Genomic DNA, 27,010 nt, shown 5'->3' with positions numbered 1-27,010 from the left:
GGAAATAACACTTCTGACATCGCACAACCCTTCGTTTTTTTTCGAAAAATGTTGATGAGTGTGAAAGCTGGCGTACGTAGACTATAGGCCGTGGCGTATTTGAAATGTACAAGCTGTTAATATGAGTTTTATGAGGGATTTGGTTTTTCGCTTACATCACCAGCTCCTCTGGACAGTGCATTACGCACGGCTTTAATGAGGCCCTGTGTGGATTAGTTTGGCGTTTTTAACATTTTTACACTGTCTAATGGAAATCCACCCTGACTGAGAGAAACCTGCGGAGAACAGGCCTGCTCAGAAACTCCATGCTGGTTTCACGGCAAGCAGAGGCCGAAAATAGCTGCAGTCACTAGAGGGTCTGAGCAACACATCTCACGACAAAGAGGCCCGACCGCAACGCAACTCGAATCAGGGCTTTTACCCGTTATACACGTCGTATGGCATGCCCGGCTGTCCGGGACACCAGCTTTTGATCGGTTTTAACAGCTCCTAAGAAGGGGTCAGGCAAACAGAAGCAGGCTGTGGCAGTAAATAAAGCCAGCTACAGAAGCGAGGCCAGAGCAGGGCAGCACTCAAAGTGGCAAGTATTTCATAAGCGTGCCAAACAGCTCACTGGGTTTTATTTGTAGACTCGAGCTCTCACCTACTGAGATCTCATGGCTGCGATAATCAAACGCAGCATTTGGAAATTGAACTGGGTCGATCCAGCTTTTCCATGACATACGACTCGCATTCATACTGCAACGGTCTGGCTTAATTTTCATGTTAGTCCATCTGGAACAAGGAACGGTCCAAGATAACGTCCTGTTTTGAAGCAGAAAATCAGTTACTGGGTCTCAAGCAAGTGGAAAACTTTGACTGCTTTTGCGTAGAAAGTGCTTTGTTAGGTTTATTAGTTAACATTAGTTAACATGAACTAAGAACGAACAGCATCCATTAACCTTAGTTGATCATTTCAGCATTTATTAACACACTGTTAAGATCATAAGCTGTTTGTTAACATTAGTTAATGCACTGTGAACTAACATGAACAAACCTTGAACGACTGTATTATATTAACAGTAAAAAAGAAATAGCAAACATAAGTGTAGTACAATGTATTGTTCATTTGTTCATGCCAGTTATTAATGTTAACCTTATTATAAAGTTTTACGGTTTGTATCTATAGACAGATAGAGACACACAGTAATACTTTATAATAAGGTGTCATTTGTTTATTATAGAAAATTATAATTTAAAGGAACATACTTATTTGTAAAATGAGAGCAATGTTGTTTTTATTATATTTATTGCTAGTTATCTGCATAATAAAGTTTATATTTTATATAAAAATTAATTTCAGAGTCCAGAGTACTTTTTATCTTTGTGCTATTTCAAAAAGTGAAAAAAAAAAAAAAATTTATTTGATTAATTAAAGTGTAATATTTATTTTTGGGTCCTCGTTAGAGTGTAATTACACAAATAAGAACTGAATAATTTTATGTAATTATTTTAGGTTTAGGTTTAGTGGTGGACAGTTTATTATTACTACTGTTATTATCTGTAACCGGTTATTAGTATGCTGTAAATCAGTAGATTAATAAGTCAAAAAATAGAAAAACTTTTTAACATTACTTACAACTTTTCAAAATATGTATATATTTTTGTTAATTTAATATATAATTTAAATTATCTGAAAAAAGAGTTAAAATTATATGTACAGCTAATTAATTTTTTTAAAGTTCAAGTAGATTTTTGAAGGTCTCCTTGTTACACGCTACATGTGCTTACTATTATAATAGCGATAAATCATGCATATTTAGATGCAAGAAACACTAAACCAAACCCTTATCTTATCTGTGGTTAATATTAACTATTACTTAAATTTATTAAAAAAAAATTATGGTCAAATGCATGTCAGATTTTTTTGCATGAAAGAGCATTAAAAATTCATTATAACCACATCTATAGACATCACTGAAGACGGGATGTCACTCACATCTAACATAATGAGGTCATTTAACAGTAACAAAGCACACCACTGTTTGAAATTGTATGCTTAGTTATGGTGGATTAATGTCTTCATATTACTAGCTATTATAAAATAGAGCAAGCAGCAGTCACAAGCTAATGCTCTAGTCGGAATGTAGCTCGAAATGATTTCTAAAGGAAATAACATGTAAAATGCATCCTAAAAGCAGATTCTGTCACCGATGCTCGCCTTTTCTTCCTCTTGCAGCAATGTGTAACTGGTTTGTGCAGCTCGTGTTGCAGTATCCTTGTCCTTGGCATTAATCTCGGTCTGACAAACGGCAAATCAGCAGTCCAAGTGATGGCGTACAGAACGTCCCTCTGTCCAATCCCAGCCGCTCCGGCAGATGTGCAGAGCAGACAGGCATCTGTAGCGCAGGCATCAGCCAGAGCACAAACCAACACAAAAACACTCACAATAACTCATCCATTTGTAAAACGGTTTATTCAGCATGCTAAAATAACTTAACACCTACGCACTTTAGGCCTTTCAGACCACCGGAAATGACACATCCGCCGTTTTCAGGAGACGTTGAACATTACACAAGTCACCTCGATAAATAATAAAGGCTGCCGTGAGATATTTCGCAAGGACAGCGTGAAGATCCTTTAACGTGAAGAATCCAACTATGCCGACTTGTATTAAAGCGGTGGTGGGGAACAGTGAGGGATGGAATGGAGAGGAGTATGCTAAGAGCTGGCTGATTTATGGCAGAAAAACACGGAGGAGAACAATGACTTGTGGAGGCTCGTGGGTGAGTTGGCGGCTCTGAAGTAGATGTAACTCTCTGTTGGGGTAGATCGGGCAAGCTGGGTCAGCGCCGAGGGCCAGAGTCAAGAAGATCTTTTGCTTCATTGATCTTTGCTGCCAAATACGGGGATCCACCTGCAGGAGAAGCAGCCGTTTATATCAGTGCGCTCATGTCTCCACTTCACCCTCTTACTCTTTAAAAGTTTTACAACTCTGCAAAAGCTTACAAAAAATTCTGAAATTACACTATCCTCGCTATTTATTCCTATAAATGTAAACACATTTTCTTCATGGCACAGAATTTAAAAGTGAACGAGAAATTAAAAAAATGTCTTTTAATAATGCATGATTCATTAGTGCACATCAGACTAAATAATAATAATTATCATTTATTCACTTCATTTGACACACTGCCATCCAAACATTTGGGGCTGGTGTAAACATTTTTTTCCCATGTTTTTGATATATATACGTTTCTTATGCTTTCCAAGGCTGCATTTATTTGCTTTATTTTATTTATTAAACATACAGTAAATATTGTGATGTTTTAATTTAAAAAATATATATATATTCTATTTGTAACGTATCCCTGTGATGCAAACCTAAATTGTCAGCATCATCAGTCTTCAGTGTCAAATCATCCTTCAGAAACCATTCTAACACGCTGATATGAAACAAATGAATATCAATGTTGAATAACCATTTGTGCTGCTTAATCATTTAATGGAAGGATCTTGGGTTTGGTTGTATGGATTATAAATGTCATTAGTGCCGCTTTGATGATTTTAATGCATCCTTGCTGAATAACTAATTTCATATAAAAACATATATAAACATCATAACATTTGAACAGTAGTATGTGACACCACATGGATAAAATCAAGCCCCACCCTACAGTTTCCTCCTCAATTAATATCCCAATCCACTCAGAAATGTCATTAAAGACATCAAATGGGTCACAAACTGTGTTTCACACTGACTTTAAAGTCACTTTGAAATTAAATGGAGCAACATAATTCATTTCCGTTCCCGAGTCCACAGGCTCAATTCTATCTTGATTTGTGCTGCCTGCATTACAGCTCTACATCCACAAGCTTTGTAGCGAAGAAATCTCTTCGCTTCCAATCACTGACTTCCAGCCCACGTCCGTGCTGTATAATGGGAGAGTGTGGCAGGAAGGGGGTAAAAATGTGCTATAGCTGGCAGCGTGTGATGAGGCACACCTGGTGCCTGCTGCGCCTCATCATGCTGCTAGAAATTTCCATTGCATCTTTGGTTCAGTGAAACACGTTCCACGAGTGCGAGGCGCCCCGGAGGTCCAGAACGCAGTCACAAAGACAGAGCAGACTTTACCCGATGACAGCTAGACCCTCGCATCTGTACTCATCACTTCCTGCTCGCTGCGCAACGAGCCCCTCAGCACATTTACCTCTCATCTGCTTCCTAGCAGTTTGTGAAATAAAAATGGCAACCACTGTTTTCTTTACTGCCGACAACCTCTTCTATTTATTACGTATTGATCGCTGATGCAGCCACAGTGCAGTGCGTACGTTATATACAGAGGGGGAAATAAGTATTCAAAACAAGTTTTCTTTAATTAAACACAGTTCCAGTGCAGCAATTTGCATTAAATGTCGACCAGACAGTGACATTAACTCAAGAAATCACAGATGGAAAAATCATTATACATTCAGGTATGGGTTTTTTTCTGTTGCTTCGCAAAATCCATATCATTGAAGGTAAGATGAATGGAGCCATGCACACATGCATTATTAAAATGAATCTGTTGAGACCTAGACGGACCTTTCAGTGGGACAACAATCCAAAACATTCTTCAAAGAAGACTCTGAATTGGTACCACAAGAATAAAAGGAAATGAAAATCTTCAAACCTAAACCCAGTAGAGCATTTGTAGAGGAAACTGCAGTTTAAGATTCACAAGAGAAATGGAACATTTAAAATTGTTCATGTAGGGAGTGTCTTGAAGCTGTCATGAGCTGGGTTTCCATCCTAAGTTGTGAATTTAACTATTAAAAGGCGGCATATGATGTTGCTAAAAAAAGAACATTGTGTGTATTTGGAGTAATGTGGTTTTGTGTTTTAAGTTTCGAAAAACACATCTGTACATTATTGTTTAAGCCCCGCGTCCTGAAAGAGGTTGATTTGCACAAAGTTCATCATTTTAAAAAAAACAGATGAGCTCTGATTGGTCAGCTGTCCAGTATGTTGTGATTGGCCGAATACTTCCCGCCGCCATGACACCAAAACAATAAAACAAAAGAGGCATTTATTGCATCCAGTGGAGGCCTAATTACTGATATCATGAATTAGTACTGTCTTTGTATGCGTCGCGTTGCATATAGCCACGTAAACATAACACCATCTTGATCTGAGAAACGACAAACAACAACAGCACTACAGTTCACTGCTCAAAACTCGTGTCTGAATAGAGAGTAGCAGATTATTTGAATAAGAAAACGTAGCTTACTTAAAGGTTTTGAGTCAGAAGCGCCAGACTGTCCTTGCAGAGGTGGTATTGTCTCTGTGCACAGCTAGCATAAGCCCATACTAAGTTCAGGAAATGCGCTGAACACACACTAATATTGGTGTTGAACTGTTTTCAAACTGTGTTGTACAACTTAACCACTGATTTTGACTTGTGTACTTTTTTGGAAGCACAGAGAAAGTAGTTCTTCAGCGTCTTCAGTAAATTGCACTTTACTACAGCTAGAATAATAGCCCTTCTTTCCTTGTATAAACATTTTGGTGGTTATAAAATAGACCCCATACCATGACGTTTTGAGAATTGGGAGCGTGTTTAAGAGAGCCGTTTTAAACAATATCTCTTTGGTTTTGAGACTAAGGCTTTACAACTTTCGGGATCTTATCAATGCACTGACAGCCTATAACACTCCAAAGAGAAAGGAAAACTTGAAATTGCATCATATTGCTTAAAAACCTTTGCGAATAAGCACCATTTTCAGTCAACGAGGGGAAATATATAAAACCGTCCTTAGCTAAACTGGTACTAAATATCACAGAAAAAAGCAATAGAAGTCACTGAATATAATCATTTTTCAAATTCAATAAATTACTTGAGCAGACGAAATGCATTAAATGCAGTCATTGATTTTGGAAGCGAATGTGTTTGAGAACGCAGTCGTGGTAGACTCTGCTCGGGCATTTCATAACCACGAAAACATTTCAGATCATGTGCAACAAAACTGGCATGTAGATTACGCAAAATGTATTTTCAGGTCCCATCATTTAAATTCAAGGCTAATAACCCTTTTTTCGCAAAAGTCAAAAACAACATCAAGTGAGCAAAAAACGTTTGTTTAAAAATTAGGCATTTCCATCGCTCATTTCTGAAATGCTCATTTTAAAAAAAGTATTATTTTGCAGCAGTAAAGTATTAAACATTTTCAGTTTGCCATTTTTTCCAATGGCATTTTACTTTAGTACACAATGTTTTTATGTATTGTAATATAATTCCTTTATTTGTGTTAATTTTCAAATTTCACGTGAATTGCTGTATTATAACTGTGTTTAATTAAAGAAAATGTTGACGTATTGCATACTTATTTCTCTCACTGTTTATATGTGTGTGTACTCATTTTTGTGGTTTATGAGGACACAGATTAGTTTAAAGACAAGGTTATGACAGAGGTATTATAATTTGAAGGTGGTTTATGATGACAATCAAAAGACTTAAAAACATAAATATACATGCATAAAAACAAGGTGATGGAAACAATAAAACTATTAAATTAAATGTTTTATGACAATGATTAATTCTTGACATTTGGTCGATTTTGACATCTTAAATTGCTAATGACTGTTATACAGTGGTTCATGAAGCCAAGGTCACATGGGGTTAACCATGAACCAGAGAGTTAACGCTGAATGACTGACAGCCAAAGTAATAATAATGATCAGATTGTTACTGGGTGACAGACACTGGCTTGTCTAAACATGACAGACTGACGTTCTTAATTCAGAAAACATCAACAACCCCTGATATATTGGTTTGACCACTTGTAAAGCTCCCTGTGAAGATGTGAGGAAAAAAAAAGTTGAGAAGAGACAGAAATAAGGAAAAACATTACGACTGGTGTATTTCCCAGGAGACCGTCAGACGGGGAAAGGTCAGTATCGTCACAGTGCTGTTCCCTGAATCTCACCAAAACACGCTCAGATCACATGGAGCCCTGCAAAAATAAAATATAAAACCCCTCACTAAATTCAGGAAAAAATAAAAATAATGTAAAACATTATTTTACTGGGGTCCATGTGACCTTGGCATGTTTTCTTGAGATTCAAGGAACAGCATTGTGGCAAGGATGACCTTGCTCTGCTGAAGGACTCACAGGATTTACGCAAAGCTGTCCCTCCCCAGGATCCTGAAAGCATCCATTGTGTCCGTACACACACACACACACACACACACACACACACAAACTCAGTCCCTGCTTGCACAAGACTATCCTGATAAGCAACAATAACAAATTGGAAAACACACAGGAGAGTGAACAGGTAGCAGGGAGCAGGGCCTGAGGAGGCTGCTAATCTGTCTGTGTGTCAGAGGAAGTGGAGCTGTGCGTTCACAGCCTGCAGTGATGCACTTAATTACACATTAGTTCTTCTGCCAATATAATTTTGCCCGGGACATTTCCTATAGACGTCTTGCAATTGTTCTTAGTGACTCAGCAAAAATTTGATTCATTTCGATTAAATCAATTCAGTATATATTCGATCAATTCATTTAACAATCAAAACAATGACTGAACAGTTTGTTTGTAACATCAGACAATTATCATTATTATTATTTTTTTAAATAGTTTCACACATTATTTCATATTAAAATGTTAAAACTCAGAAACTGCAGGAATTAATTATGAAGGGATGAAGACGTCAAATTAAACATGAAAGACCCAAAAAGCATTAACTTGCAAAATACTTTGTAAACATTTGTTTGACAGTATACAAAAAATTGCAAGTAAACATGTTGTGCCGGTGCATATAAATGCTCATATGAATAATTTAATAATTATTCTTAGGTTATTTTTCTTTTTGGAAAACACTAAAAACTTGCATTTTGGATTACTAGTTTGTCTCTCTCCCTCTATGGTAACGCTCAGGGCCGGCCCAAGCCTTTATGGGGCCCTAAGCAGAATTTTATTTTACAACTATTGATCAATATCTAGCTAATTGAGGCATAATGATATTGGATACAAAATGATATAAAATGTTATATTACATTAAAATGACTATTTGCTGATGTTTTGATGTTCAAACATGAACTCAAACAAACAGATACCCTACCTAGGCTATGCTAATTAACTCATTAACGCCCAGGTCAGATCTGATTAGGGAGGCGTTTCCCCAAAGCGTCTAGGGTCTCACGTTCTTTCACTATCAATACAGTTCAATGGAAATAACGAGAACAACCGCAGTTAGCTGACGGTGCCCTTGCCACAAACCCCACGTGTCGACTTGTCCCTCCTCCACCCCCAAAACACCATCAGTTTAACCCTTTGGGTAGTGCTGAGCAGGAGAAAGACAAGCTCAGAAAAAAAGACGCACAACGACGTGGAAATAATAAAATGATATGCGCAGATGATTTAATATTGCGCTTTCATATAATTACCATTGCCCGTCGACATAATGTGTCGCAAATTAAATAAATAAAATAAAATGTCATTTCATGCAGGCTACTCCTGGGGCCCTCCGTGGCCACGGGCTGCTTAGTTCACTTATGATTTGGACCAGCTCTGGTAACACTTTATTTACCAGAGTAATATGCATGCACCAGTAAACTTCATTTAAAAATTAAGAATTTGAAGGAAAAGTTGTGAATCTATCTATCTATCTATCTATCTATCTATCTATCTATGTGCATCCTATGGTGTAATATACCAAAAATGTAGAAAAAGTTAATCTTCAATGTCAGATGTTCGATTTATTGATTGATCGATAATTATTTATTTTTCTGTCACACCATAGGAAACATTGATACTTCAACTGCCCATAAATATTTGCTTTTAATGACGGTGCGCATGATGGAAAACACACAATAACCTGATGAAACAAAAAAAAATCTTATCAATTACAGTTTCTGCTTTTATTCGGTTTCCATTAGATGAGTTAAGGCATGTATGACGGTTTCTTAATGTCTCCATTTGCTCATAGCAAACCAACTAATGAAAGGCAATTCAACAATCATTCCATGCCATTACTCTGACCACTCAAAGTTAATCATCCCATTACGTCCTAAAGAGCAGATACCGGTGTGAAGAGCGTCGACTCTCATGCCAACGTCAAACCTTGCCGTAGGGGCTTAAACTCACAAGGGCCTACATGCAAGAAGAACAGATATATAGAGCACATAAGCACTCTATCTCATCTGGGTCACAGAGTCTCTCCTGACATGAATTGTGTGCAACGCCAAGGTGAGAAGCTGAATGCACAGACCGTAACGTCCCCGCTATGTCAAAGGAGTAGTATCCTGTCCGTTACAGTCAGATCACGAAGCGCTCGTTCAAAGGATACTTTAGCATACGGTTGTGAAGTATTTACTCAAAAGTATGCAATATTGCACACAGCCGTTGAGATCTCAGAAACCGATAATTCAATTTTAAAGTCTTGTGAATGAGAAACAATAAGAAATATTGAAAGCGTTGCCTACATTGTTACACTCGCGTGCCGGCACTTAGTCGGAAGAGCAGTAAATAAAATGCTACATTGCATCATAAACGGGCCTCTCTGTTGATAACGGCACACTCCTGCAGAACAGATGCTGGTGTCGAGCAGCATCCATCACCCTCCACAGCTCGGTTGCTAGGAGACGTCTTTGTTGACAGTCGAACACCTGCGATATTTAATGGCCCCTTTGCCATTTAGTTTCCTTATAGGAACATTTGGTAAGAGATATCAATCAGAGATGTCAAAGAGTCATACATGCAACTTTAAAGTATGATCACACTTATACAGTTTCCCATCCTATCAAAAAGCCTGTTTTTTTTGGTTTTCTCTATCCCAATCTGTTTCAATAGGAATTGCATCGTGAAAGCAAACTGCGTTCATCAAGCCATTTTATGGGGTCTTTCATACATCAGCCCTCCACTGGTGTAACCAACGCGACGGGCGCCTGCACGCCATTATTAACAGCACTGTAATAAAGGATTTCTCAGCAGAGCTGGAGGATGGGACAAATCTGGCACACTTTCTCTGCAGGACGTCCTCCCCGCAGTCACAGGCCTTATCGCTCCACTACAGATAGAATCACAGAGACCATCGCTTATTTCACTGAGAGTATTAGTGGTCGAGAGCAGCAAACAAGGTCTGACACACACACACACACACACACACACACACACACACACACACACACGCACGACACGCACACACACACAAACAGCTCCTCTGAGCACTGTGAGAAATGCACCTGGAAGAGGGTAAACCAGAGAAAGGCAAGGTGAGGCCATTAACCTTGAACAGAAAAACAGGGCGAGTACAGTGACCAAGAAAAAATAAAGACGCCGGCTCGGTGTGTAATAGATGAAACCGTGCACTTAACAAGAACATGGTTAAAAAAAAGAAGTCGCTAGACAGTGATTTATTACCTGTGTTTTACAGATCAGAGAGAACAAATCCTTACCAGATCTAAATACATTTGTAGCCGATCATGACGCATTATCTCTACTGCGTTATGTAGAATATTAAACATCTGCTCACAGTGATTTCGATTGTGATTTAAGACACCATTGAAGTAAAAAAATGGGTTTGGGATTTATTTTTATTTTTTTAAATAAGGCTGTATGTAGTGGAGTGATCAAAACTGCAAAACAGTAATATTTGAAAATATTATTAGAATTGCATTGGAATCTAATTTCAAATGTAATTTATTCCTGTGATGCAAATCTGAATTTTCAACATCATTACCGCTGTCTTCAGTGTCGCATGATCATTCAGAAGTCATCCTAATGCGATTTATTACTCAAGAAATATTTAAAAATAAATATTTTAAAAATGTAAATATTTAAAAAAGATGTGCTGCCTAATACGTTTGTCAATACTAAACATTTTTGGTTATGTTGGATGAATATAAAAGTTCAAAATAATAGTCATTTATTTGAAATAAATTTCATAGTAAAAATTGATGTAAAAGTATATACTTACTGATCAATTTAATGCATTTCTCATTAAAATTACATGCACAAGTAAATGTAAAAAATTATCTCCAAAATTTCAACAGTAGTGTATAAATACTGCACTGGTCACTAAACATATTCCTCATTTTAAGTCACTCGGATTAAAGCAACATTTCAATAATAATAATAATAATAATAATAACATTAAGTCTTCTCATGACATGACATCTGCAAAAATGTAATTAGAGTTGGTAAGACTTATTACTATGAATGATTTTAAATATTAGCGGGAAACATTTAAAGCTGATTAATGATTCATTCATTCTACGTGACATTTTTAAATCTGTAAGTAAATGCTGAAATTAATTTCTACGCTTTGTTTTCATTGGTGAATACGCAAACAATTCAGTGTCATTCTTCCATAAATTACGGACTCTATGGAAAACATGCCTTGCCATGAGCAGCGTATTTCCACTGTATTTACAATCTTTAGATTCTGAATACAGTAATGGTGGAAGTGATGGTTCCCTCGATTGTGTCCTGATTTCTGCGGTTCTCTTTTATGGTTTAAATTACAGAGAGTCAGCGTTTCAGGGATGTGAGCTCTCTTTAAAGAGTGTGTTATGACAAATGACAAATGCTGTTCAAATCAATAATGTAATCAACACCGTCTCTCTGCCGCCGTCTGCTGAGCCACGGCTGCACGTTTAGAGCTGAGTCAGAGAATTATTGATCAACACACAGCCTTCCCGACACGACACCCTGAACTACTGACCTTTATCTGGATGATTTAGGACCATGATCCTTCTGTGGGCTTCCCGTACCTTGGTCTTGGTGCTGGTCGGACTGCGCAAAACAAGAAAACAAAATATTTAGCAAAGGAGCACACCACCATCTAGTGGACGCGGTGTGAAGTCTCGTGTGAATATAATCACAGGCCTCCAGGCTGACTTTTTGCACTAGTCATCAACATGTGTGGTCTGTCTCAACCCTGCACACATAAACTGTACATCCCCTGAAAATCCCCAATATAGTGGGAAAACAGGCAACAGAACTAGAAGAAAAAAAAGGTTTTTGGTATGTCTACCAACAGTTTTAATTCGTCTGACCAACGGCTAAAGAAAAAAAACATTTGACAAAACGACAAAAAAATAGAAAACCGATCATTTTAAACATGCATTGTAAAATGTGCATCACTAATTATTTTATTCATAATCATTTTATTTTACTAAAGAAATATTAACAGTTTAAATACATTTGTAAATGAAAAATCTTTTAATTCGTTTTTACATTTTAAAATTTACAATTTTTACATATTCAAAATGTTATATTGTATATGTATATATCAAATTATGATTGATTTCATTTTATTTTCAAATGTCTCTTCCATATACAGTAACTAATTACTGACAAATTTAAGATGAATTTCAATTATTAAAACTACAAATTTAGTTTTTCTGGTGTTGCTTTATACTAACATTATTTACTAATCTGTAAACAGTAATATTTGGAAATATTATCCAAAATAAAGTTCAAAATAAATGTTTGTATTTGAATATCATTTCAAATGTAATGTGATGCAAAGATGAATTTTCAGCATGATCCACATGATCCTTCAGAAATCATTCTAATATGAAGATTTTTCCGCTCAAGAAATATTTTAATAAAAAAAGATGTGCTGTCAAACATTTGTCAATACTATAAAATCTTTTAGCTTTTTTTTTTTGGATAAATATAAAAGTTCATAATAACAGCATTTAATTGAAATACATTTTATACTTATTTATACAAACTTAATTTGTTTCACACATACAAGCGTAATTACTTAGATTAATGTTTATTTTAATGATACACATTCAAATTTCCATATTTATTAATTTTATGAAATATTTTATTCTATATAAAAGCAACGAGTTATGGTCTGATAAGGTGGTTTTAGGCCACTTGGCTTCACAACGTCTCTCTTACGAAAAGATAAATAATTTTTTTCCAGCCTCCATCTGTCAGAGTTTAGATCTGAGTCATAGCAAAATAGCCAGACGTGATGATTAAAAGATACATTAATGCTTACACACAAGCGTTCAGTCCTACAAACCCTCCTCTAAAGACTCAAATCATATGCAGCAGTGGGCGTCAGAGAGGGGCCAGAGAAACTAATTAAAACACTGTGCGGCACGGATGATTCCAGAATGCCATGACGAATCCGTCAGCCTAAACTGCATTTGTCAGAAGAGTCAGCATCTTCACCAGATATGTGTGGCATTCTGGGAGACTAAGATGTGGGCTCAGATGTGTTTAAAGTCAGCATGTAAGAATGATAACAGAAAACATAAACTGCAAAAAAATGTAGATAAAAATCAATAAATAACAGTGTATAGTAAAATAAAATGATAGTGTAGGAAGATGCTGATTTAATTAAAAAAAATGCATCAATGAAACATTACATTTCAAAATAATTGTTTTCTTGTATAATACACCTTAAAATGTCATTTATTTCTGTGAATCAACTATGAATTTTCAGCATCCTTACTCCTTAAGAGTCACATGATCCTTCAGAAATCATCCTAATATGCTGAAACAGTGCTATTTAATATTTCTGAGAAAATATTTGAATGAGGATTATTTGATGAAGTAATAATAAATTAGTGCTGTCAAACAATTAATCACAAATAACTGCATCCAAAATAATAAAGTTTTTTAATATATGAATACACACACATACAGTATACATGTTAAAATATTTATGCATATAGATTATATTATATATTATATATATATATATATATATATATATATATAGATATATCTATATATATATATATATATATATATATTATATATATATATATATATATATATATATATATATATATATATATATATATATATATAAACATAACATACTTTTCTTATAATATATATATATATGCATGTGTTTGTATTTATACAAACATAATTTACATATGTACGTAAACAAAAACTTTTATTTTGCAATGTAATTAATTTAGATTAACCATTTGACAGCATTAAAATAAATTAGCCGAATTTACCACGGGCCTACAGAGATCAAAGTGTATCAAAGCACAGGGTAACATGACTGAGGCCAGTTATTTCAGCTGTGAGTGACAGACACCCAAGATAAAGCTAAAGACAGACAAGAAGAGGATAATAAAAACTATCAACCCGAATCTGTAACATTTTATGAGCATGAATGCGGTTGACCGGGTTCCTACTGATCACATCCAAGAAATATTATTTACAGTCTGGTTTAGTTTTATGAAAACATTAGTCCAGTTTGATTGACAGCACAAAGAAATGAGGCACACAGGATGTGATGCGTGCACGGTGTGAGTCACACCTGGTGTGGGACCCTGTGAACTTCTGTTGAAGTCAGGGAAATTTTTAGAGACATATACCCTCTTAGCAGGAGGAGGGTGGTCCGGCGAAAAAGCCGATTACAAAGTCAGAGACACAGCTGAGACTTTTTCCCATTGGGACGATAGGATCAAAGCCGTGACGACAGGAGATGACGACCGGCTTCAAACCAAAAGAATTGCCCCCAGACATAACCGCAAGCTCTTCTGGGAAGTGCAGTGATGCAGTGTGTGTATATACTGTAAAACACCTTTGTTTTCTTCCATGACAACTCATAATGAGAGAATTCACTGAGAGGAATTGCAGTGATTTAGGCTTTGTTTAGCCCACAATTACCTGATCCCGAGAATAAGGCTGGCTTCCCGTCTGGTCATCTTCTGCTCAAATCCACCTTTGTAATATGCAGAAAACGACTAGGAAAGAAGAGAAAATGTTGAAAACAATGATACGAATTCAAAGTCAAGCTCTATCAACAGCAGATCTGTGGCATATAGTCGTTTACCGGGTGGAAAAATGGAAATACACAGTAAACGTTAACATGAATGCAAGGCTTCAAGCCTGCTGGTATGAAACTAGGATGAAAGAATCACAATCTTTGACAGAGTTGGTTGTCAGGATGCACACAATGAGTATCTGTGAAGCACAGACGTTACGCTGGTAATCTGTAATCAGAAGTTTATTCACCTTGGAAAAGTGATCCCAGCTGAAAACCATTTTACCAACTATACAGCTCAAATTATAAACAGAGCTTAACTGAGAGCTCTTAGTGCTTTGATACAAGTATAAGCTTCACGTTTACAACGTATTTTGGTTTAATAGTGTTTCTGCTGGTTTTATGAAGGCGAATGCTGAGGCAAATTTAAGACATGCAGGAACCCCATTTTAAAAATAAATCAATGTTTGGAGAAATCAGAGTATTGCATCCAATCCATGACAATCCTTCAATCAGATGATGACTGATGTGCACAATAACATGTATAACTTTCAGTATTGATGGCAAACAGGTTGCTTTGGATCCGATAAAATCCTCAAGATCAGCACTTTCACCTCATTATGTGAAAATAGAGACTTTTAGGATTTAAGATGATTGACCCCATAATTATCTAAATTCCCAAACTAAACATGCGTTTTTGCTGGAATCACCATAATTACGTAGACTGACTGACTTGTAAAAAGTGTTCGTGTCCTCGCTGAACTCCTAATTCCAATTTGTAAACTAAATTTTTATTAACATTAATGGTTGCATTATTTGCTATATTGCATTTTTGTTTATCAATTACTCAAAATTCCATCAAATTATTTAGCTGGTAAGAGTTTGCCACAGTCCGGGGACATGTTCAGATCCAAGCACAAACATCCCAGGTTTAATCTAGTAATCAAGTCAAAGAACCCAACACTGATATTCGAGAAGGTCACGAAGGACAAGTTTCATATAGCATTTTAAAGAAATTTAGCAAACGATTCTTCTGCTGAGATTTTGTTACAGCCCAGACCTCACAAGAGGCATGTTTACATTTCCACTTGCTTCAAAGATTTCCCACTTTGGGACTTTTCCATATTCACTTCACACACGCTCAGCATTTTCAGCACATATTTAAAATTTAAAGAAACAGTTCACCCCTATATTTGAATTCTTTCTTTTAACTATTAATACATTATTCGCTCGTTGTCATTTTCAAACCCAGTTTTTCAGGAGACTTTCTGAAAGAGCTCCCCAAACAACAATAACTGGGCCTCTGAAAGATCTCATTAATACATCATATGGCTTTATTACAATACTAACCCAAATGACAGAGACGTTGGGACGTTTTCACTTTTATTTAATTGAAGAACAAAGATTGCCAAGGTTTTTACTGACCAACGTAGATGTATTTTGTAAATATGGACAAATTTAGTTTTTAACTACTGCAGCACATTAAAAAAGAATTTGGGACAAAGGCAAAATAAAAGTGAAAAGGTTATAGAATATTCATGTTGTTCGCAGGCAAGCAGGTGCTGAGGTATCAGGGTCAAAGCTATTCCCAATGATGCAGTGGTTTTCTGTAGTACTCCTGGGCCCATGTGGCTATATTTAACTCTGCAGCGTTAAGGTTTCTTATGTGATGCCATCTGAGAGCTCAAAGGTCAAGCACATTCAACTGAGATTTCTCATATTATGCATGGTACTTGATTAAAGTATTGCATAATTATTTTTTGACGCTTCTCTCATGAAATTTGACACAAAATTGATGTGACCCATCTTTGCTTGTAAAAGACTGACATGCTACTTTATACCCAAACATGATCCCTTGACATATTACATATCACATTACCTGAGTACTGCGAACAACATGGAAATTCTACAACAATGTTCACTTTTATTTTGTCCCGGCGCCATCTTTTATGGAACGCATCGCAGCCATCAAAAACAAAATGTGTTCATATTTACAAAACACATTTATGCTGCTCAGTCAAAACATTGGAAATCTTTTGTTTGCACTTCTGTAAATAAAAGTTTTTAAAGAATCACAGATTCTTGATTTTACTGCATTTTACGAAATGCACCACGCTTTATTATTTATGTCTTCTTAAGCCATAACATAAACAGACCAAAACAGACAGTATGGCAACAAAGCTCATAATCTGCATGCACTTCTTTAATAATTGGTTTATGATTTTTTTTTTTTTTTTTGAGATGACATTTGAGATAACTATAAATTGTGGTGGCATAAGCAAGAGATTCGAAACAATTCTACAGAATCTTTTTTTGATATCACAAATTTTTTGTGTTCCACAGCAAAAACAACACGCACAGGTCTGGAAACACATGTCCTCACGAGGGTGAATAAACAACGGAAGAATTCTCATAGTTTTTTGCTGAACTATCCCTTTAATTAAAATTCCATCACAGAATAACATTGGTCTGTGGCTCCTTCCAGAAATCGTACATACTGCAGGATTTTGGTCAGAGTTCACGATTGAGTAAAAACATGTACATTCAGAGAGAGGCCAGAATGTTCAGTCTAATCTCAGCCCACAACAGGACAATTAATCACGCTAATCCATTATGTGATTCACAGAATGATGAAATCGCCGGATTAATAACTCTAATAATGATCTATTACGAGTGAGCTCTCTGTCGCGAACCCGGTTTAGGAGAAAGCCACTGAGATTATAGTTTCGGAGTGCGCGCAGGTGGACAGGTTGAGTCAAAGCACTGGGAACCAGCCCGACCACACAACCCTGGAGATTAAGAAGAACCTGGACAAAACAGCTTTACAAACTTCATCAAAAACCAGAAGCACAGCGTGAACGGCCAGTAAGATGTGATGAATCAGTCCATTGCGCTGCAGCAGGAGGTTTAATATGTCAACACCGCACGCAAACGAGTGCCTCAAGATGTGGAAATGAACACGGGAAAAGTCCAAATTTCATTCCCGCCTATCATCGCTTTCTGAAATAGAAGCTGTGTTAAAAAAAATGAAGGTTATGCTAGAACTTTTCACAATGGAAATACTGATTCATAGGGTGTTAGAAAGCAATCACGCAGCATTTCTGTACAATCTCTGTGACCTTTTCAAGGTTATTAACATTTACACTTTAGGTACTAATTTGTTTTTATAAAAAGTACTAATATGTGACCCTGGAGTCTTAAGTGGCAGGGGGTATATCTGTAGCCAGCAATACATTGTATAGTTCAAAATTATTGATTTTTCTATCATTGATTAATTATTATGTATATGGATTGCTGAGAACTTCAGACAGGTTTTTCTCAATATTTAGATTTTGTTTTGCACCCTCAAGATTCCAGATTTTCAATTAATTGTATATCAGATAAAAAAAGTCTATCTTAATAAATCGTATAAAAAACAACGTTTTTGAAATCTTTTTTTTCCAGAGTATATGTAAAAATGATGCATTCATTTCTGACACTTACCGCAGAGGGTAACTTCTTAGCAGCTTCTGTAATCACCTGACCCAGAGGCCTCCATAAGTGGAATGCGATCGACCTAAAACCAAACGTAATAAAGCATTGATGGGTTGAAAAGTTTGCCACTTTATCAGGCCATTTACAGAGTTAATTTCCAGGGTTAACAAAGTTGGTTTAAGGGTGAAACCGAGGACAAAACCACATTTTAGTCTTATTCAATACGTGTTAAAGGTGAGGTCGCCTTTCAACTTCCCTAAGTATTTATTTGGTCAGGGCGCTGGTGGACTTCCAGCGGTTGTGGTTCGACTGTGAGGCAACACACTGAAGTCAGAAGAACTCTCAACATCCAGCAGTCAATAAAGAAGCTACTAAAACGGCTCGCTTAACTCGACCAAACAGTAGGTGAAGAACACATGAAATCATTAAAGCAATTTATTATGGGGAACATTTTTGGGATTTTCGTTTCTCATCAAACTCTGAGAAGTGCATTGCTGAGAGGAAAACGTTATTTTGCTACTCAGCAAAAAAGCGTTCGAGGCTCCCTCCGCTGTAATCCTAAGCCCTGCCTCTGAGCGGAGCAGACCACACACGCCTCGGTTTTTGGCAGGAGCGCTGCCCCCTCGATGTACTGAAATGGGAATTAGCCCCTTCTCAAAGCGACCGCAAGTGCTATTCCATCCTGACCTCACACAGCTATGGGTGGAAGACTTGGCGACTAACAATGATTAACTACCACGCAGCAGTAGGGAGGAAGGCATAGACACCTGCCAGAAAAGAATCAAACGTAAACAAGTTTTCGATGACAAAGTCGCTTAAATTATTTGGCCACATGCGGCTTTTTAAAGTCACTTTGATTCTTTTTAATGCTAGAGGCCGCGTTGACCTCATTAACCAGGCGAGCTTCATCTGGGGGCTTAAACAAACACTCACAGTAAGAGTGGCTTAACCATCACCCTCATCGCCGTCGCCATCATCTCAAGTGCTTTCAATCCTTTAGAATCACATCATAAAATATCTGTGGGCGGCTTTAACGTACGGAAAGTTTAGCTAAATATTTTAAGAAGACAAAGGAGGTAAAAAACCTTTTATTACATTATACAATGGCTACTCTATCCCACTGTGAACCGCAACATGAGGGATTTCAGCTTACAAACATCCTGCCTAGAAACGCAGTCTGTGCCAGAACGCAAACACTAAAGCTTCGCCAACAGAGCTCCAAGAGTGCTGATATGTAGTTCAGCAGCACTGGGACTTTTCGCCGTAGATATCTCTTTACTTGTCTGTGTTTGAGATTTCGAGACAGACCGTCAATCTGTGTTTTAGTGCAGAAGCTGTCACTGGTTCATTTAAGAACATTCATTCGTTAATTCGGGACTTAAACAGGTGATTGTCTTTATGAGTAAGTATTTGAATTATTCCCTCAACTTATTTGCTCCAGCACATCAATTCATTTCTGATTCACAACAAGTGCTGAATCTGCTCCGAAAGAATAAACTCCTGATAATGTACTCACCCCTATGCCATCCAAGATGTTCATGTTTCAGTAACAAAGAAATTAAGGAAATATTCCATAATTTTTCTTTTGCACAGTGGACTTCATTGGCAGACAATGAGTTGAAGCTGTAGTTTCAATGCAGCTTCAAATAGTACTGCACAATCCCAGCCGAGAATAAAGGTCTTATCGAGCGAAATGTTCGGTAATTTTTAAATTATACACTTTTTACCCACAAATGCTTGTCTAGCACTAGCTCCGCATGTTGGCTGACTTTACGATCGCGTTGAAAGTTCACCTGTGATTAGTTCTTCTGTGTACTTAAGTTAAAAAGGAAGGGTAGGGCTGAAAAATTAACTAAAACTAAACTGACTTTCTTTGCATGTTCACTTTGCAAACACTGGGTCGGTTACTTCTGACTGTCACACATGACCTTTCCAACGCGACACGTAATGTCGTAAAGTCGCATGGATGCTAGTATAAGCATGTGTTGTTAAAAAGCACATAAAGTTTTGAAATGATAGATTGTTTCACCAGATAAGACCCCTTATTCTTCAGCTGGGATTGTGTAGAGCCCTTTGAAGCAGCACTGAAACTTCAAACTCACTGAACCCCACTGAAGTCAACTACATGAAACCTTGCATGACTGAAGAAAGACATGGACATCACGTATGACATGGGAAAGTAAATTATCACATTTTTTTTCATCTGAAGTGAATCTAATCCCTTAACCTGAGGTTAATATTTTACCTTTATAGCATTAAATTACTTTCGGTAGCAAATATATAGCTGTGCACTTGCCAAAGAGCACATGATGAAAGATCCTCACGGCTCAAGCAATGCTATTCTCAAAGCCAGTTCAATAAACACCTTTTATACACAGACCCAGACTACAGACCTCACATTAGCGAGCCCTAACGGTAACTGTGTTTTAACACAGAGAAAACTAGCAGCTCAGGTTTATTAACACAGACTGTCTATGTGAGTAAGTATCATTATTCAACTGATTTAATTAAACACACTGATTCATTTAGAAGTTAAACACCACTTATGTTTAACAGTAACAGTAAATTGTGCTTCAATTTCATTTTAAAATATTTTTATCTGCAAAGCAAAAACAGACAAAGCAACCGGAAAATGTATTGAACTGCTACATAAAAGCAACATCATACTAACTGCTAATGCTGATATTTAAACAACAGCTCTCTTACTTGTGTGATATTGCTCAATTGTGACACATTTTAGAGGTCACTAGTACATAAAATTGAGTTTGTGCAGCAAGAACTATCGCAATTTGCATAACAGGACAATATTGTGTAAACCGACTAAATGCACAATTTATCACATGCCTAATGCTATCAACAGTTTAAATATGCTTATCACAGTCAACCCATGTTATTAAACGCAAGCAATCCATTCTGCCCCGGGAGTAATCTGAGGTTGAGCACTACCTCAAAAAGCACAATGGTGATCCATCATCAGTTTGAACCGGTAGCCTTTGGTTCGCAGCCCAGAGCTGTAACCACTAGGCTATACCCGCACATGTTATATAAACTCATGTAGCCTCTGCATGTGGCTATGCAGCACGAGGTTTGGTGACACACACAAAACAGGTCCACAGCAGATGTGCTCACCTGCAAACCCTGCCGCTGCCACTCCCAGCCCAACCGCCATCAGACAGCCACCCTGAAAACACACACAAACATCACACCGACACGATCATTAATAATAAACAACAAGCCAAGGGGCTGGATAACAAGGACTTGAAGTGTTAAGGCAAGTTCCACGGCAGAAAACTAGAATATATTCTACTGGAAATGTAAGAGTCTTTCTAGTTTTTATGAATTATGAAGAGTGTTTTTTTCTGTATCTAAAAACTCTAAAAATTGCAGACTTGCACAGACTGAATGTACAGAGTCTGACTGATGAATCAACATACGATTCATGAATTCATGCTCTCATACAGTTCAGATGTAAACACAAGCCCTTTAAACTTTAAGATGTTCTATCTATTTATCTATATTCTCATAAAACAATTAATAAAACACACAGAATCCCCAGCTAGTACTTCATAAAATTCATAGCAGAGACTCCAGAATGCCCTAGAAACCACCTCAGAGACTAATTTGTACCCATATGTTGTGCATATAACGTAAATTTCTGATGAAAACAAATAAGGCTCTGACAAATGATTTGTTAAATGAACTGGCACTTATAGCTTTTTGTGGGTCATAAAGTGTTCATTTCTTATATCGCAACTGGGCCATTTTTGCTAACACATAAGGCGACAGTGGTGCTCGATAATTGTTATAACACCTCTGCTGGTGTTATTTTTAAAAAAGGCAGCAAGGTCAATACTTCGGATGAAACTCTCATGACACAGGCGCAGTCATTTCGTAGTAAACAGTGTAAAATCTCCGAACCGTCCAGCGCGACATTTACTCACAAAGCGTTTGTCAATATCTGTTTCACTCTGGCCGGTGGACTTCGGTGTATATTCAGCATATCTCATTAAGTCCTCTCCATCGCTACGCCACTGGAGCTCGCCATGCTGATGATGACACGCGCACCTACGGAGAAACAGGAGGACAAACTTCGAGCTGCTGCGGGGTCTCGCGATTCCAAAACAGAGCAAAGCGGTTTCATACCCCACAGCTTCACGTGCCCTCAACCTCTAAAAACTGCAAATGTCAATCATTATAAACATCTAACGTGTGTCTAAAAGCTTTCGCGCACATATATATATATATGCATATAAGCACTGGTGTTTAAAGGGCAATCCCACACAGAGAGGATAGGCAATGCCATACCTCCCTGTCAGTGGCAGTGATCAAGTGCTCTAAAGTGTACGTAGAAAGGTCAGGGACTGAGCTTCAGGGGAATAAACGAGCATGAATCGATCTACGCATCCAAGTCGTTATTCCAGAGGGAAGCCAGGCGTATAGGGAAATGAAATAAATCAAAACAACAATATGAAGGACGGCGAGCAGACGAATGAAAATTACTGTGAGAATAACTCACCCAGTACTTCAAACCCTCAGAATCCAGCCAACACAGTAAGTACGGGCAACAAAACATCACGAAATTAGACACCCATATGCTGGGTATTTTGATATAATAACGATATATTTATAAAATAATATACATGATTAAAAACGCATTTTACGTTTAAATTCTTTTGTAATATTTTAGGTTTTAATGCGTATCGTTATTTCCTGATGCGTTTGAGCTAAGGGATCGGTCATTCTGGCCATTAAATCGTATATTTATTTATATAGTTCTTTCTCTGTTTATTAAACAGAAGCTACTTTAGTTTCACTTTCGTTTCTGTGAAAATATTCCGGAGAACTGAAACTCAGGTGTTACCGGATATTACCATGGCAACTGAGTCAAAAATTGGCAGGAAGAGGCATTGTATTGGATTATATAAGCACCTTTTTTTGTAATAGATAAGCTTAGTAAAATGTAATTAACTATGAAACAAACAAATAAATAAATACATGCAGCAGTCCTCTGGTGGATGGTACAATAGGGAGGTTTTCTGATATAAAAATAGGCATGTTTTCTACCCTTTGGCTCAACTTACCAAATACTTATAGCACATACATTATTTTGATAGTCCACTTTAGACATTCTACTAACAGTAAGTAACTTGTAACTACATCAACTGCATGTCAGCCAACTCTCATTTACCAACTACATGACTACTAACTACTAACTAGCAGACTCTCAGGGTAGGCTTAGAGGTTAATAGAATAAGTTGACATAAGTCTCAGAGTTTCTGATAGTATGTCGTATGTGTGGACCTGTCAAAATGCAGTCTAATAATAGTCTAATAATACTCTAATGACTGCTAGTAGGTGCATCGTTATTACTTTATAAGTGGACTATCCGAAACAAAAGTGGTTACCCATTTTATTAAGCAGGCTACGCTCTCACGCCTACTTAAATTCTGTTCAGATGTTTGTCTTTATTTCATATGTGTGGCTTGCATTGTTAAATATCATATTTCACCCATTATCTATTTTTTGCAGTAAAGGGATAAATGCATACTCTCCTATCAAATGCTAAAACAGACAGATAATAAAATAAATTCGCCAAGCGAGCATACTTTGCGAAATTCAGAATTACTTGGTTAGATACAATGGCAAAAAAAAGCTAAGTCATAATAAATGAGCATTCGATCTTTTACTTGATGTGGAGAAGCTTTTTATCAAGTTTAACCTCTCTTCTCTTAAAACACCATATTGCTTGGATTTTCGAGTAGTAGATCATGAAAACATGCATAATATATTTTGCGCGGACTTATTTGGTTACGGTGATTATTTGTAAGGGGAATTCAAGCTAATCGCTTCCATGTCACAAGCGTTTTTATTAAATTAGGCCCAATTAATAATTTGCTGTAAAGTACTGAACTGTTCCTTTGAACTTATGTAGCTATTTCTATTTTGTGCCCGGCCCCCATCGGCCATGCCTATAATTTAATCATTTTGATTTACAATTTACATGACTTGTTATTTTATGCGCCATCATGCAGCACATCCCGAAGTTATTTCTTTCTTCAGGGATCAGCTGCGATACAGATGCGTTTTTAAATGAAGCTTGGCTTAACTGTGACATTATTAGTGGGATTTAATTTGTGTATTGGCGCCACCATCAAATATGATGAAAGTGGAGGGGAAGTTCCCCAAGTTGTTTGTAATAAACGTCATACTTTACTGTAAGAGAAAAGATGGCTTACTTCCTTGCTCGTTTTTTGAGACATTGCACAGTGCATGAGACTGATAGGTTTACTTGCCTGATGGAGTCTGAACTTGAAAACAAATGCACCTAATGCATACCATCGGCTCCACAGCCTCGGATGGATACACCCAAGATACCACCGGATGAATCAAGACTTGAACAAACTGCAGAGGAGTAAGCCATGAGCACGGCTGTTGCTGCATTTTTCCATCTTCATGGGATCTCAGATGTGTCTCTAATTGCTACCATCAGGTGCTATTTCCAGCATGTTTATCTGTGTCTGCAAGTAGAGAAGACAAATTTATCTTGTTGTTGTTGTTGTTACATGTAGTTATTTATTGTCTTAAGGCTGGAATACAACATGACTTCTACAAAACCCATTTGAGGCTTGATTGGCCATTATACACTCTGCTATAACTGTAAATGGGCTACAGAGAAAAGCGTCATACACCAAATGAATACTGAGTTCTTCTAAATACAGCAACAAAAAAAAAACCCCAGTAATGCTCCTCTACAGGATCTTTATACTCAGCCTTTTAAATTAGCTGGTGCTGCAGTGATAAAACAGAGAAGAACATTAAAAGGAACCATGTTAAAATCTAAATAGGCTTGCTTTACTGTAATTCATTTTTTTTGCTTGTTTTAGTTAGAGGAAGTAAGATTTATTTCGTGGCTTGTTTGATAAGATTTCTAAATAGATAGTTCATCCAAAAATTATATCTTTACGCTTCATTTTCTCACTTCCAGGCTATCCACTATGTAGATGATTTGCTTTCATTGGAACAAATTTGGGAAATGTAGCATTGGCATCCAAAGGATCCTCTTCGTGAATGGAAATACCAGAATGAGAGTCCAAACAACTGATAAAAACATCACAATAAACTGCAAGTCATCCACATGAAATGACTCCAGAAGTGAAAACAACATTTGTAGATGTTTTTGCTGTGTTTTTAACTTTAAATTGTTGAGTTGTTGAAGTAAAATATGAGCGTCATCTACATTATTTCTTTCCATTGAAAAGTCGCTCATGTGAATCAGAAGAGAATGTGTTTTCTGTGTACAAGACAAAACAGTTAATGGTTTTGATGAGTAGGGCTGCAGGGAATTACTTTTTACTGGAAGAAAGAGAAATGGTTTATTTTGGCAAAAAGCAATGGATTAAAGTTAAAACTTCTTAATGATGGGTTTGTTTCTTACACAAGATCTTAAGTGATGGAGTTTTATTGTGATCAGCTGTTTGGACTTATTCTGACGGCACCCATTCACTGCAGAGGAACCATTAGTGAGCATATGATATAATGCTACACTTCTCCAAATCTGTTTTGATGAAAAAAAAAACAAAAACTCATCTACATCTTGGCCAGAGGGTGATCAAATTTTCTTTGTGGGTGAACTATTACTTTTAATGTTCCTGGAGATCTACAGTGCCTTCCTACAAAGTTCAGCTCCAACCGTGATCAAACACAACTTAACCAGCTGATGAAGATATCGAGGAGCACATGATAATTGCAGACAGATGCGTTTGATCAGGGTTGGAAGGTAGATCCAGGAAGAGTTTTGCTGTAGACTCTGAAATCTGTCAACACCGAATTCCCAAAATCTGCTCACTGACTCAACACTTCTCATCTCACTGATCCCAAACTTTCGGATCTAGCACTGAATAACGGGATAACTGGGAGGGATTGAACTGTGCAAAAGTTTAGTAGTTTAGTCTAGCCTTTAATTAATGTCTCTCTTAAAAATATATATTAAGTAGTCCTTTAGTAGCATGCACTTTGCAAACTTTCAATTGCCAGCCCTGATCTTCAGCCGTTGTCACAACATCCTATTTGTGTGTAGAAATAAACTGCATTTCTGTTTCTCGCTCTGCAGTTGCACAGAAAGAAGAGGAGGATCTGAGGAGATGGAGAGAGGAGAACCGCTCCGGTCCCATTCAGCTGGCTCCAGAGAGACTAGGTAATGTGGAGATGAAATATATGGAAGTCCTGATACAAAAAAAAAAAGATACAAAGAAAAGGAAAGGAACATGCTAATGTATTCCCTCTCACAGGTGGCGCGAGTATCACTGGCAGAAGTCAGACAGAGACAGCAGGCGGAATCCCGCCAGTCAAAGCTGAGAAAAAGGTACCTGTTTAAAATTTCTGGATCCTTTCCGAATACTTGTGGTGTGTTGCATGCTTACGGTACATTTAAATATCTCCACAGCTTCAAAAAGAGGAAATGGATAAAAAGAAGAGACAGGCAGAGGAGGAGGAGAATGAGAGGATGAAGGCCTTGTAAATGAGAGAAGGTACAGCCCAAGAAATTGTTTACATCTGATTTTTAGAGCGTTTCTGCAGGGCATCGTGTTATTCTCGTGCATCTGCAAAACTTCATATAGGCATCTGGCTTGTGTTTGGATTCAGTGTTTTTTTATTTTTTTATGATGCCTTTGTAATTCAGACTTTATAACTCCAGATGTCACTGCAGGCAACTTACAAGTTATGCCCTTTGCAATTAAATCCTATATTAGACTTCTTCCTTGCTGCTGCTGCTGCATGAGTTTTTGCGTGATTGATGAGTATAATTATTCCAGC

General features: G+C 37.1%; 2 protein-coding genes across 2 annotated transcripts in view; one reads left to right on the top strand and one right to left on the bottom strand.

Annotated features, from left to right (window-relative positions):
• The window catches only part of LOC122351418 (dnaJ homolog subfamily C member 15-like), a 217,026-nt gene that overhangs the window by 81,824 nt on the left and 108,192 nt on the right, over nucleotides 1–27,010 (top strand). The window lies entirely within an intron of this gene.
• On the bottom strand, nucleotides 2,437–19,170 carry LOC122351398 (dnaJ homolog subfamily C member 15-like). Its single transcript, XM_043248461.1, has 5 exons — nucleotides 19,130–19,170; nucleotides 18,206–18,278; nucleotides 14,626–14,702; nucleotides 11,690–11,760; nucleotides 2,437–2,896 (listed from the first exon to the last, which is right to left on the bottom strand). Exons 1-5 carry the CDS (start codon nucleotides 19,168–19,170, stop codon nucleotides 2,826–2,828), a joined length of 333 nt encoding a protein of 110 aa, XP_043104396.1. The 3' UTR covers nucleotides 2,437–2,825.

The sequence above is a fragment of the Puntigrus tetrazona genome, chromosome 9 (genome assembly GCF_018831695.1).
Source record: "Puntigrus tetrazona isolate hp1 chromosome 9, ASM1883169v1, whole genome shotgun sequence".
Classification (NCBI taxonomy): Eukaryota; Metazoa; Chordata; class Actinopteri; order Cypriniformes; family Cyprinidae; genus Puntigrus; species Puntigrus tetrazona.
The sequence above is the reverse complement of the archived record's forward strand: the minus strand, read 5'-3'. Positions and strand labels throughout refer to the sequence as shown.

Excerpts from the sequence above, each read along its gene's own strand:
- LOC122351398 (XM_043248461.1), bottom strand. The coding sequence starts at position 19,170 with ATGGCGACGGCGATGAGGGTGATGGTTAAGCCACTCTTACT. Across the intron at positions 18,279-19,129 it reads ATGGTTAAGCCACTCTTACT|GTCGATCGCATTCCACTTAT; the intron begins GTGAGTGTTTGT and ends GTTTGGTTTTAG. Across the intron at positions 11,761-14,625 it reads AGCCTTATTCTCGGGATCAG|TCCGACCAGCACCAAGACCA; the intron begins GTAATTGTGGGC and ends TGTTTTGCGCAG.